Raw genomic sequence first — 11,933 nt, 5'->3', positions numbered from 1 at the left:
ACTTTCACCTGAGTCTGTCCAGATGGCTCCCATGCCCATGCTCTTCTCTACCACCCCAAGTCAACAAGCTCAGGGCTGTTGTCTCTGGCTTTGGGGGTGCACTGCAAGGCAACGGGGTACATTCTAGTAAGTTGGAGATCCCGGAATGAAACCAGCAAAACCAGAAAGAACATGTCTCCTACCTTTCACGGTGCATTCTCCAAGTAGAGGCCTAGGTAGAAGAGAAAATGGTTTGTCCCAGATGTGTCCATTAAGCAGAGTTACGAGAACAACATTGTTCAATAAAACCCAAACAGACAATACAGTTGGTAAAATGACAACTGTTTACAATTAGTAAAAAGAGAGAAAACAATGTTTCCACAGATATAGGGTAACCTTGAGAAAGATTTTTCTCCCTGAAAGTGTTTTGTCCAGCTAGAGAGAAAAGAAATAAAAGGAAACATGAAAGCCAATAAAAGAAAACGCAAGCATGAAAGACCATCATTAATCTTCTATTCAAATGGTAGTCACAGCTGCAGATTACAGAAGGGCTTTAACAGCAATTCTATTCAGAGACAAACCAAATACTGGGGGTATACTCAGAAGTAAGTAAGTGATTGGATTGCACACCTGATTCGGGAGTGTTGGGAATGACCCTAGAAGTGCCAGTTAAATAATCCTTAGTTTAAAAGATGAATATAACTCTTGACATTTTTTGGTAAGAACTAAGACGGTCATTTTAGCAAAGTATTCTGTGTATAGACATGAGTCATTTATCTACAAATTTTAATGGTATTAAGTGAATGATTTTCCTGGGCTAGGTTTGGTGCAGGCACATGAAGAAAATGTGGGGACAAGGGGAGAGAAAAGGGGTATGAGAAAGAAAATGTGGTAGGGGCTTGACAGGGAAGGGCAGGAAAAAAAGAGGGAGAGCATTGGGATGAGGGTTCTGCTTGATTCCAATTCTGTTCTTCTCTAATAAATTTAAAATACAAAAGTACAAAATAAATCCATACATGAAGTAATCTTAATCTCAAGTTATTATCATAAATATTTATCGGATAACTTCTATATACTAACCCCTATATCTCCTTCATTGCTTTTAAGAAAGGGAGAAACCCCTTCCGGAGACCAGATAGGTTACAGAGATATGATCTGAATTTTGCAGTAGGTAGATATTAAGAAATACTACATTTAAAAAAAAAAAAGCAGTAGCTCCACTTGTTGTGATAAAAATAAATTTATTTGGGAAAATAAAATACCATCTTTCCTTGCTTGACAAGGGCAAATTGCCACCATAGTGGAGTTCAGTTGTTAAAATGAGTGACCATTGCTCCCTTTCACTTCCATGTCATGTATGTATAATCAACAAGTAGGACAAGTGGCAAGGTGTACAAATGACTGTTTCCAATTCATCCCACTGACCATGCCAACAGTTGCTTCCTGTCATGCTGGAAAACAAACAAACATAGGAAAACAGGCCAAGACGGTCTTTTTGTTGATTTAAGTGTGTTCTTTAATTGGCTTAATAGTTCTCCACCTTGCAATTTCTAACTGAGTATTGGAACCAACTTCATTTCTGTACACACCATGAATTGACAAATGTCTTCTAATCCCAAATCACTTTTAAAACAAACCCTTACTGAATGATTAACACATATCTTTCAATGCATGGCTTTAGGTGCCATTGTTTTGGCACACTTTGAAACGTGATTTTTTTTTCCATCCCAACATTGTGATGTCATAAATTAAAAGTTCAATGCAGAATTTCATTATCACTGCTCCATTGCACTAATGCCCAGTAGTTGACCGTGGTCTATGCTTCATCATCCAAGTTTATAAAAGGAACTTTGGAATTTCAGTTGTGTTCAACCAGCTAACAGTCCTCTTTCCTGCTCCACGATTAAATAAGTCAGTATTTTTGGAAGTGCTGGTCCGAGCTGTTTGGGGCCCTCTGCATTGTCACAGGGTAAAGAGGCCTGAAACTTGATTATCTTTAGCAGGAAGATTTTAGTTCATAAGTACCAAGTGGTCATCACTTCCTTTCCTGTATCAGAAAGGGGAAGGAGGAAAGAGAAAACAATGATTTCAGAATCTGTGGGATGGAATAGGAATACTCTGCAGTCAGGCATGCATAGGTTATAGACACACTGAGTTCGACATATAAGAAGAAAAGGTAAGAAGGTCAATGTACATTATTTTTGGTTTGACTAGATGCTTTTGGCAATTCTGAGGAGTTGTCCATGTAAAAGGACCCTGCGTCTCCTTTCATTGACAAAGCAGTGGCTTTGTCACATGACAACAACATATGGCTACAATTGGCTACTCAATGGCTACAACAGATTTTCCCCTTTGCTGCAGTGGAGAAGGGGAAAGGTTAATTCTGTATTTGTCCAACCAGGTATATCTTTCCAAAGAATCACATCACATGAGACCTGGTTTCAGAGGTCATCTGTTGTACTCTGATGGCACTGGAAGGACCAAGAGGTTAAGGAGAGATCATGGGACACATTTGGTAACCAGAAGGGTCCAAAACAGAAAGCCAGGTGTTCTGATGATCAGTCCAGAGACTCTGTCAACAATTTGAAGGAAAATCAGTCTATTGTGGTTGCTGGACCTGTTTGATTAAAAAAGTGACCCCCATCTGTGTTCTGCAGGAGACAGAGCTGTCAGTTGGGGGTGTCAGGGATACGCACCAGAAAGGGGACCTAGACACCAATATTTGTGATGCCCTTACTCCCCACATTCCCTCAGTGAGGTCTCTCTCTAATATTTACTCTCCCTTTATGGCCTCCCTCAATTTCTACCATTCTTAGGTTCCTAACCTTTAAACACCTCCAGGTGTACTTTTTGATGGAGTCAAAGTCATCATTTATTCTCATGGCCCCAGGACCATCCATTTCCGGCATCAGTCCCGTGACCTTCATTTACTCTCTGTAGGGTCCATCCCAATTGGCCTGGGGTCCAATCAGATCAAGCTTTGATCTGATTATTCAACTAAAACTTCTCCAGCTGACGTCACCATGACCATCTTCGGTAACGACCACTTCTGTTTTTATTTTTGATAGCCTCTTTTTTCAAAACTTTCACCATTTTAGTTCTTCAGCTGACTTCCTTGGTAGACTCCCTCAGTCCACTGAATTCTTTCATTTGTCATGATGAGCAGACCCTCCTGTGAAGCAGGCATCTTCTCAACAGCCCCTCGCATGCCATACAGTGGACCGTCTGCTGATAGTGATTCTTCTTCTCAGTTCTCAGACCCAATCCGACCAAGACGTTTTCTAGTCCCTCCCTTAAACCTTTTGCTCATTCCATGTGGCTGCACAAGAAAACATTTAATATCCTCCTGTGGCTTTTGTGATGCACACCAAAGTCCAAAAATCAAATACCAAAAACTTATCGGTTACTTTCCAGAATTCACAATTACATTCTCTAGTGATGATTTTTTCTTTACAGTTAAATACACATTGGAAAAAACAACTTTGAGAGACTTTCCTTACATAAGGTGCCTCTTAGGAAGCCACCGCCTATTAAGAAAATTAATTTCCCTTTATCCCAGCTTCCATGGCAACACTTTAATGCTCTGAGAGGAAGAAATGTGATTTTAAAAAACTGAACTTTTCTCAGAAGACTTCATTTCATATTTACCAGACATTCTTTGGAAACGCTCACTCATATCATTTCAAATCCCAAGATGCGGTATGAATCGATTAACAGAAAATACATCCTGTGGTTTAAAGTAGCAATTACGTTCTTCCATCTCCCTTCAGGAATTTGATTTAGAGATTTCCTCTCGAAAAACATGGGTAGGGGATATTTTCAGTCAACAACCCCACCTGTGACTACAGAGGAACATAAATAAGGGCACAATTAAGAAAACTATCCTCATGTGACCCCTATTTTACCCCCAAACCACTAAGTGGATGCTTTGCCACTGAGGTGTAGACCATTTGCATAAGTGTCCTGCCGAATGCCAGCAAAGCACAGTTGGTCGATGGAGAGCTACTGATACGTGTTCCCAACCAAAGCTATGCACAGCCTCCTCTCAAGCAGGTTCTCTGCTCAGCTCAAGAAAGGTTATTTATACCAAATACTGTGGAAAGGGAAAGGCCGTGGACATTCCTAGAGCTCCACTCCTAAAAATAAGAGTTCTGACCTCTTACTTTGGCAACCTCAGAGTTCACCTTCTTGACGTTAGCGGACATAACCCAGGCCTTCTTGTTAGGGTCTCATCATATTCCCTAGAGATTTCAACCGCGTCATGTAGCTTTCTACCCCATTTTGTAAGAAACAATTCATTTCTAAAGCCAGTTTCAGTAGGAGGAAAGAAAATGAAAGATGAATTATTTCCCACAATAAGCTGATCTCTGAGAATAGGGTAAACCTTGGAAGAACCCGTTGTTAAGGCCACAGAGAAGATCACCTCAGGAGCATGGAGACCTGATTAAACACAATACTGACCTCCTCAGGCAGCAGATGCAGGACAAGAAGGGTGAGGCCTCTTTCTGATACTTCTCTTTGCTACCACACTCCTTCAGGAATTCCTGAAGGTCCGTTTCAGGAAATCCATTCTGTTGGTATTTCTTTAAAAAGTACATAATGTTGTTACCTTATTTGCAGAGCATGAGAAATGGCTCCCTCTGTCAACACATCAAACCCACCTTTGCTAAAATAAAACTCTCCCACGTTGCTAGCTCCGATCCAAGAACTGATATTAACAGTGAGGCATCAATCTGTCAGTTCCAGAAAGCTAAGCCAGGGCCACCATGGGAATGGAAAACAATCCAAAAAACCCAGAAAGAAAGCCATGGCTGGGCAAGGGAGGGGTGTGTTAATAAAGGGAATGAAGGAAATAGTCAAAAGTCTAAAATTTTAATGTTAAGACCAGATAAGACCTCCCCTTTCTCTCACTGCCAATGTAGAGCCCTCAGGGAAGTAATCCCTATTTCCTCTACTTTTTATTTTTTAGTTTATTTATTTATTTTGAGAGACAGCACACAAGTGGGGCGGTGCGGAGAGGGAGAGGGAGAGACAGAATCCCAAGTAGGCTCAATGCTAACAGCACAGAGCCCGACACAGGGCTCAAACTCACGAACCACGAGATCACGACCTGGGCCGAGATCAAGGGTCCGACACTTAAACGACTGAGCCAGCCAGGTGCCCTATTTTCTCTACTTTTGTAGAAATTGGTCACTTAGCGGGGGAGAAGGCAGAGGGGTCTTCCCACTTACCTCACGCTTACTGAAGTCACCGAGGCTTGGCCCGCTCGCTGGGGCAGGGGCACTGCCACATCAAAGACAGGAACCCACAGGGCAGGAGTACGCAGTTCCTGTCTCCATGCCCAGCCCTGCTGCTACAGCCAAACAACCATTCCCACGGGAGCGCTCAGCTCGCCATACTCAGAGTGCTCAGAAGTATTTCCAATAGACTGTCCTCTTCCGAATTAGTCTGAGAAGGGCTTAGGAAGAGGACAAAACCCCAAGGCACTGACATGAACCCCTGGTCCTGAAACAGGATTTTCCAAGCACAACCATCTGCTGTGGAGATGCGGCCACACTAGGCAGCACAGAGCTCGCTTCAAGCTACAACTCAGTTAAACAGGTCCAGTCTGAAAGGATACAGAACCCACAGGACGGCTTCAGAAGCTAGGACACTCAGCAGTCACAAAAGGCTCAGTTTTCATGATTTAAAGGAAATTCGCACCACACACATGGTTATGTCATGCCGTGTTAGCAGTGTATCCATATCTGGACAGGCTGTCACGACAGCAGTCACCCCTCATCACTCAAACTTATTCAAGCTCAAGTTCCAGAACAGGCAGGTACACCTATACCTGCCATTGCCAACACGGACAACCCAACTATGTGATTTACCATGCTCGGCCCATCCCGACCCACTTCCTTTCTCTCTTCCAGCATACTTCTAAACCCACCCACCCTGGTCAGGGCAACAGGGACAATGCCCCAAATGTATACTTAAAATTAACTTCCAGGGGCACCTGGGTGGCTCAGTCAGTTAAGCTTCTGACTTCAGCTCAGGTCATGATCTCACGGTTCACGAGCCTGAGCCCCACATGAGGCTTTCTGCTGTCAGCACAGAGCCTGCTTCGGATCCTCTGTCCCCACCTCTGTGTGCCCCTCCCCCACTTGCACTCTCTCTGTGTCTCTCTTAAAATAAGGAAATAAACTTTAAAAAATAAAATAAAATTGGGGCACCTGGGTGGCTCAGTCAGTTAAGCATCCGACTTCAGCTCAGGTCATGATTTCACAGTTTGTGAGTTCAAGCCCTGCATCAGGCTCTGTGCTGACAGCTCAGAGCCTGGAGCCTGCTTCAGATTCTGTGTCTCCCTCTCTCTCTGCCCCTCCCCCACACATACTCTGTCTCTCTCTCTCTCTGTCTCAAAAATAAATAAAACATTAAAAAAATAAAAATAAAAAATAAAATTAACTTCCAACACCTAAAAAGTTTCTTTTCCACAAAGCCTCAAAATCAAAATACTACTGTCCTATTTTAAGTAAAAAGTGTAGTATTTTCCTACGTTCCAATCCAGATAGAATTTGTAGTCATTTTTTGGCAGCAAAGATTACTTACCTTGATGGTATCATAAGAATCTGTAATAAGTGCAATGAACAGGCTGAGGATCATATATATAAAAAGACTGATGAAGGAATATAAATACAGGCGACTGAACAGCCACACCAAGATGCTCTTCTGCTGTATTTGAGCAAAGGTCGCAAACATGTCATCACCATTGACCAGAGAAAACAGACACTCAGCAACTGTGTTCAGATCTTCAAACTGTAGGGGGGGAAACCAGAAATTTTTAAGATGTAATATCCAAAAAAAACAGAGAAGCATCTAGTTAGCTTCTTTTGCTGATGCTGTTGTCACTATCATTAAGTGACATTCATTTTATTTATTTATTTATTATTATTTTTTTAACGTTTATTTATTTTTGAGACAGAGAGAGACAGAGCATGAACGGGGGAGGGGCAGAGAGAGAGGGAGACACAGAATGGGAAGCAGGCTCCAGGCTCTGAGCCATCAGTCCAGAGCCCGATGCGGGGCTCGAACTCACGGACCGCGAGATCGTGACCTGAGCTGAAGTCGGATGCTTAACTGACTGAGCCACCCAGGCGCCCCGACATTCATTTTATTTTTTAAAATTTGTTTATTTAAGTTCAAGTTAGTTAACATACACTGTAGTATCGGTTTCAGGAGTAGAACCCAGTGATTCATCGCTTACATACAACACCCAGTGCTCATCCCAACAAGTGCCCTCCTTAATGTCCTTCACCCATTTAGCCCATCCCCCCAACCCGATCAACCCTCAGTTTATTCTCTGTATTTAAGAGTTTCTTATGGTTTGCCTCCCTCTTTTTATCTTATTTTTCCTTCCCTTCCCTTATGTTCATCTGTTTAGGTTCTTAAATTCCACATATGAGTGAAATCATATGATATCTGTCTTTCTCTGTTTTATTGCACTTAGCATAATGCACTCAAGTTCCATCCACGTTGTGCAAATAGCAAGATTTCATTCTTCTTGATTGCTGAGTAATATTCTACTGTGTGTGTGTGTGTGTGTGTGTGTGTGTGTGTATACCACATCTTTATCCATTCATCAGTCAAGGGACATGTGAACTCTTTCCATAATTTGGCTATTGTTGATAGTGCTTCTATAAACACTGGGGTGCATGTGCTCCTTCGAATCAGCATTTTTGTATCTTTTAGATAAATACCTAGTAGTCAGTTGCTGGGTCGTAGGGTAGTCCTATTTTTAATTTTTTCAGCAACCTCCATACTATTTTCCAGAGTAGCTGCACCAGTTTTCATTCCCACCCACAGTGCAAAAGGGTTCCTCCTCCTTGCCCACATCTGTTGTTGCCTGAGTTGTTAATGTTAGCCATTCTGCCTGGTGTGAGGTGGTATCTCATTGTGGTTTTAATTTGTAGTTCCCTGATGATGAGTGATGTTGAGCATTTTTTCATGTGTCTGTTAGCCATCTGAATGTCTTCTTTGAAAGGTGTCTATGCATGTCTTCTGCCCATCTCATTTCTTCACTGAATTATTTGGGTTTTTTTTTGTTGTTGTTTTTTTTTTTTGGTGTTGAGTTGGATAAGTTCTGTATAGATTTTGGATAACACCCCTTTATCCAATAACTAATTCATTTTCAAACATCTAGAATATACCACAATACGAAAACATTATTCAAAACTCTCCTCCACGCTTACAATCTTAGTATTTCTCTCACTTTTTTTCCTTTGAACTTTTTATATACTTGTGGTCACATCATCTAAGAATTTTGGATATTGACTTTTTTTCTACTTAACATTTCTTGAGTTATTCACACTTAGAAAGCATTCTTTTTATGTAACAGGCCATTCCTTGGATGTCAAATTTAACTATTTCCTTGTCACTAGACATCCCAATAATATTTGTTATTATAAAGGACAATGTAATAAACATGTCTTAGCATAATGTTTTTTCCTATTATTGGTTCTAAGTGATGCATGTCTGCCAAACCACTTTCTGAAGGAACTGTGTACTCTACAACCAGCAAGATAGAAGTGGCTGAGACACAGCACGGGCTCGAGAAAGTTTTGCCACATGGAGTGTTTCACTGTAGCCTTTCCAACCACAGGTTCAGGTAATTATAGCACATTAAAAACAAAGATCACCATGGTGGGAAAGTGTCAAAAGATGAAGGATCACGGCTCATGCCTTCAAAGGGCTCCCATGCTAATAGTGGACAGGCCAAGATACACAATGCCCTGTGGTAGAGCTGGGGTGGGCTGTGTAAGCAAAGCGGCCCTCAGAACTATGGCCCGCAGGCTGAGTAGTTCACCAATGAGAGGAGAAAGGGGAGCGTTTATCAGTGGACATAGGGGAAAACAGCACTCTACCGGGAAGTGGCTGGAGTCACGCAGCAAGGGCAACCTCTGGTCTTCTACACACTTCAAACTCCTACAGGCCAACTTGAAACCAGTAAAAATACTCTATCCAGAAGAGTGACACAAGCTGGTCTGTTTGTTAAAGGTAACCGCAGCCCACGGAAGATCTCCTAGAATGAGATAAGCCTAGGGGCAGGGAGGCCAGTGAGAGGTGAGTGCGGGAGCCGGGGGTTGCAAGGAACCCAGGGGAGACCGGAAAGAGAAGGAAACGAAGATGAAAATAAGTCTGGGAAGAGACACCTAAGGGACTCAGTTTTAGATGAGGCGAGTCTGAGGAGCCAGAGAGAAATGCTGATATTAAGCAGTTAGTTGGAGGCATACACCTGGAGTTCAGGAGCTGAGCGTGTGCGGAGTGGAATTCCACCAGCAGCCCTCCTGGCTTGAAGTGGTTAACAACCTATTGCCACAGCAACTAACAACAGCAGGTGCATAATAAACAAACATCTCTAGGGCCAGGGGGTTAAACATCAGTGGAATGTAAAAGCTTCTATCTAAAGAACAATAATGACCTAATAGGCAAAAGACAATACAGTTTTCAAAAACACAGATGGAACAAGTTAGTGTAGAGTTTGAACCAAATTCTGTCCTTAGCATGAGGGGCACATGTCCACTGAGTCAGTTTGGCTCTAGGGACAGCCCAGTCCCTGATGAATGTTTACAGGACACCTCGACTCAGAGGTCCAGGTACTACATCACATACCACAAAGTAAAACCTCCCACCCCCTAACCCAGAAATTGTCCTTTCCCTCCAAATTCCCTATTTCTGTCAATGACTCCAGTCTCCTACCAAAGAACAGTTACGCCAAAACCATCAAATGCTTAAAACTGTGTGTTGAATTGATTAGTCTTCCCTTCTCTTCAATCTTCTAAGGTCTATCTGCGCCTATGATGTTTTTCTGATCCACTCTGATGTCAACACTTACACCCAGATTATTATGAAAACCTCCAAGCAAGTGGTCTTTACTCCAACCTCCTCATCCTGCAGTCCAGACTTCAGCAAAATCTAAACTTCATAGACTATAGACTCCAGGTCATTTCGCTTGCTTAAGAATATACAAAGTCGGGCGCTTGGTCAGTTGAGCATCTGACTTCAGCTCAGGTCATGATCCCATGGTTCGTGTGTTCGAGCCCTGCGTTGGGCTCTGTGCTGCCAGCTCAGAGCCTGGAGCCTGCTTGGGATTCTGTGTCTCTCTGTCTCTCTGCCCCTCCCCTGCTCACGCTCTGTCTCTCTCTCTCAAAGATAAATAAACATTAAAAAAAATTGCTTAATTAAAAAAATAATAATAATATACAAAGTCAGGATGCAAAGTAAAAATCCAAACCAAGAAGGTTGGGAAAAGTTTCTTCTTCACGTGGCCTCTTGCTCTCTCCTCATCGTCAATATTAGCATCCTGTGTCTGTCTGCTCCCACGCACCAGGCCCACTTCTTTCTCTTTTCCTCACGGATGTGTCCTCTTCACCTGACGTGATGTCCTCCTCCACCTCCTTCTCCCCCGCCCCATCCCTGTATCCCACTAAGCCAATGTTGATGGGGTATTTCAAAGTCTACTTCCAGACAGACTGCGCTGGCTGCTCTAGTCCCTTCCCTGTTCTCTGTATCAGTAAGAACCATGGAGTAAATTATTAGCTTGTCTCCTCATTGGTTTTATACACTTCTCCATGTCCCAACTAGATAATACACACCATGTCTTAACCTCCCTGCTCCATGTCCAAATCCACAGGGTAAAAGGGTAAAGCTTGTAACCAAGGGAGAGTAACAAAGGTAGCCCAAACAAAGATCATGCCCGTGCCTTTACCGCATCAGCAACAATTCGGAGAAACTCTGAAGTTGCTCTCCACAAAGATCTGGAGGGAATATTCACTTGAGCAAATCACTGAACAATATGCAGATTATCTAACAGTAAGATGGGCAGTTCTCAGAGTCAATATTTTCCATCCCTACCACCATCCTTAAGACAATGAAATTAAACCTGGTTTCTATAGACATGGATTACAACTCTGCCAGCACCATTAATAATTCTTTTGGAATCTAGTCAATTCCTTTCTTTAGTTTCAAGAACCCGTAACAGTCTGTGCTTCAGGTTCCAAAGCTGCAAATAGTTGTTGGGTACATTCTCAAATTCATTCCTTAGTCTCTTGTGTCTCTTGTGCGGTTACTTAGTATCAGCCTAGATATGATATCTGCTTCAATATGAATGTTATTCACAACCATTGTATCTCCCTCTCCTCTATGCACATGAGATGTATTTTAGCCCACCAAACATTTAAAAGAGAACCAATAAAATAAATGGTACACATCCTGCCATTTTGTACCTGGAGAAGTGGCTGTGAACCACACTCGGTTTCAGTGGCCAAAATCCATAGTAGAAGTGAACTTAAATAATATCCAAGGTAAGGAGAATAAGATCCTAATGTGCTTCCAGTCTAAGACTACATTTATATGGAATTGCTTTGGTTCTTCTGAGAACTAGCTGAGCCTCTGCCATGTTTTATGCACTCTGCTAGACCTGGGAAATGCAAAGAGCAACAAGCCACAGTCATTGCCCTCCAAGAACTCAGTCTAGAAGAACCTGACAATGTTTGGTACACAGTAGACACTTAATAAATATTAAGTGGTTATTTTCCCCCCACTAGGTTCTGTGAGACCACTGTGTGAACTCAAGCACTTGTCCCACAAATGATCACTTTGTGACTGAGCCACAGAGAACTTTCATTCGAATGAAAACATTACCTACAGTGGCTTATTACAGAGAAGGGCATAAAAAATTGCTTTAAGAGCTGGTACTGAGAACCTCATGCAACATTCAGGTGAAATGATTTAACTGGCTAACAGCTGTTTTGAATAAGAGAGGTGCTTGGTTAAAAGGAGAAGCCTTGAAAGACTGAAGATGTCATATGGGTTCTATCGAACTTCTACCCAGGGCATCAGTGAAGTCCAGCATTTTTTCAGTGCCTTGGTCTTCTCATTTGTAAAATGGGGACAGTGCAATGTAACACTGATTT

The 11,933-nt window shown here is 42.3% G+C and overlaps 1 protein-coding gene across 2 annotated transcripts in view; it reads right to left on the bottom strand.

Annotated features, from left to right (window-relative positions):
* Window positions 1–1,188: 1,188 nt before the first annotated feature.
* Window positions 1,189–11,933, bottom strand: part of MCOLN2 (mucolipin TRP cation channel 2) — a 57,074-nt gene continuing 46,329 nt past the window's right edge. For both annotated transcript variants that reach the window (XM_049618473.1, XM_049618474.1), the window contains exons 12-14: window positions 6,571–6,777; window positions 4,441–4,562; window positions 1,189–2,026 (exon numbers count right to left, since the gene is read on the bottom strand). In XM_049618473.1, the coding sequence (XP_049474430.1) occupies window positions 1,990–2,026; window positions 4,441–4,562; window positions 6,571–6,777 (366 nt within the window). In that variant the 3' untranslated portion in view covers window positions 1,189–1,989. The remainder of the gene's footprint in view (window positions 2,027–4,440; window positions 4,563–6,570; window positions 6,778–11,933) is intronic.

Source organism: Panthera uncia (genome assembly GCF_023721935.1).
Source record: "Panthera uncia isolate 11264 chromosome C1 unlocalized genomic scaffold, Puncia_PCG_1.0 HiC_scaffold_4, whole genome shotgun sequence".
NCBI lineage: Eukaryota > Metazoa > Chordata > Mammalia > Carnivora > Felidae > Panthera > Panthera uncia.
The sequence above is the reverse complement of the archived record's forward strand: the minus strand, read 5'-3'. Positions and strand labels throughout refer to the sequence as shown.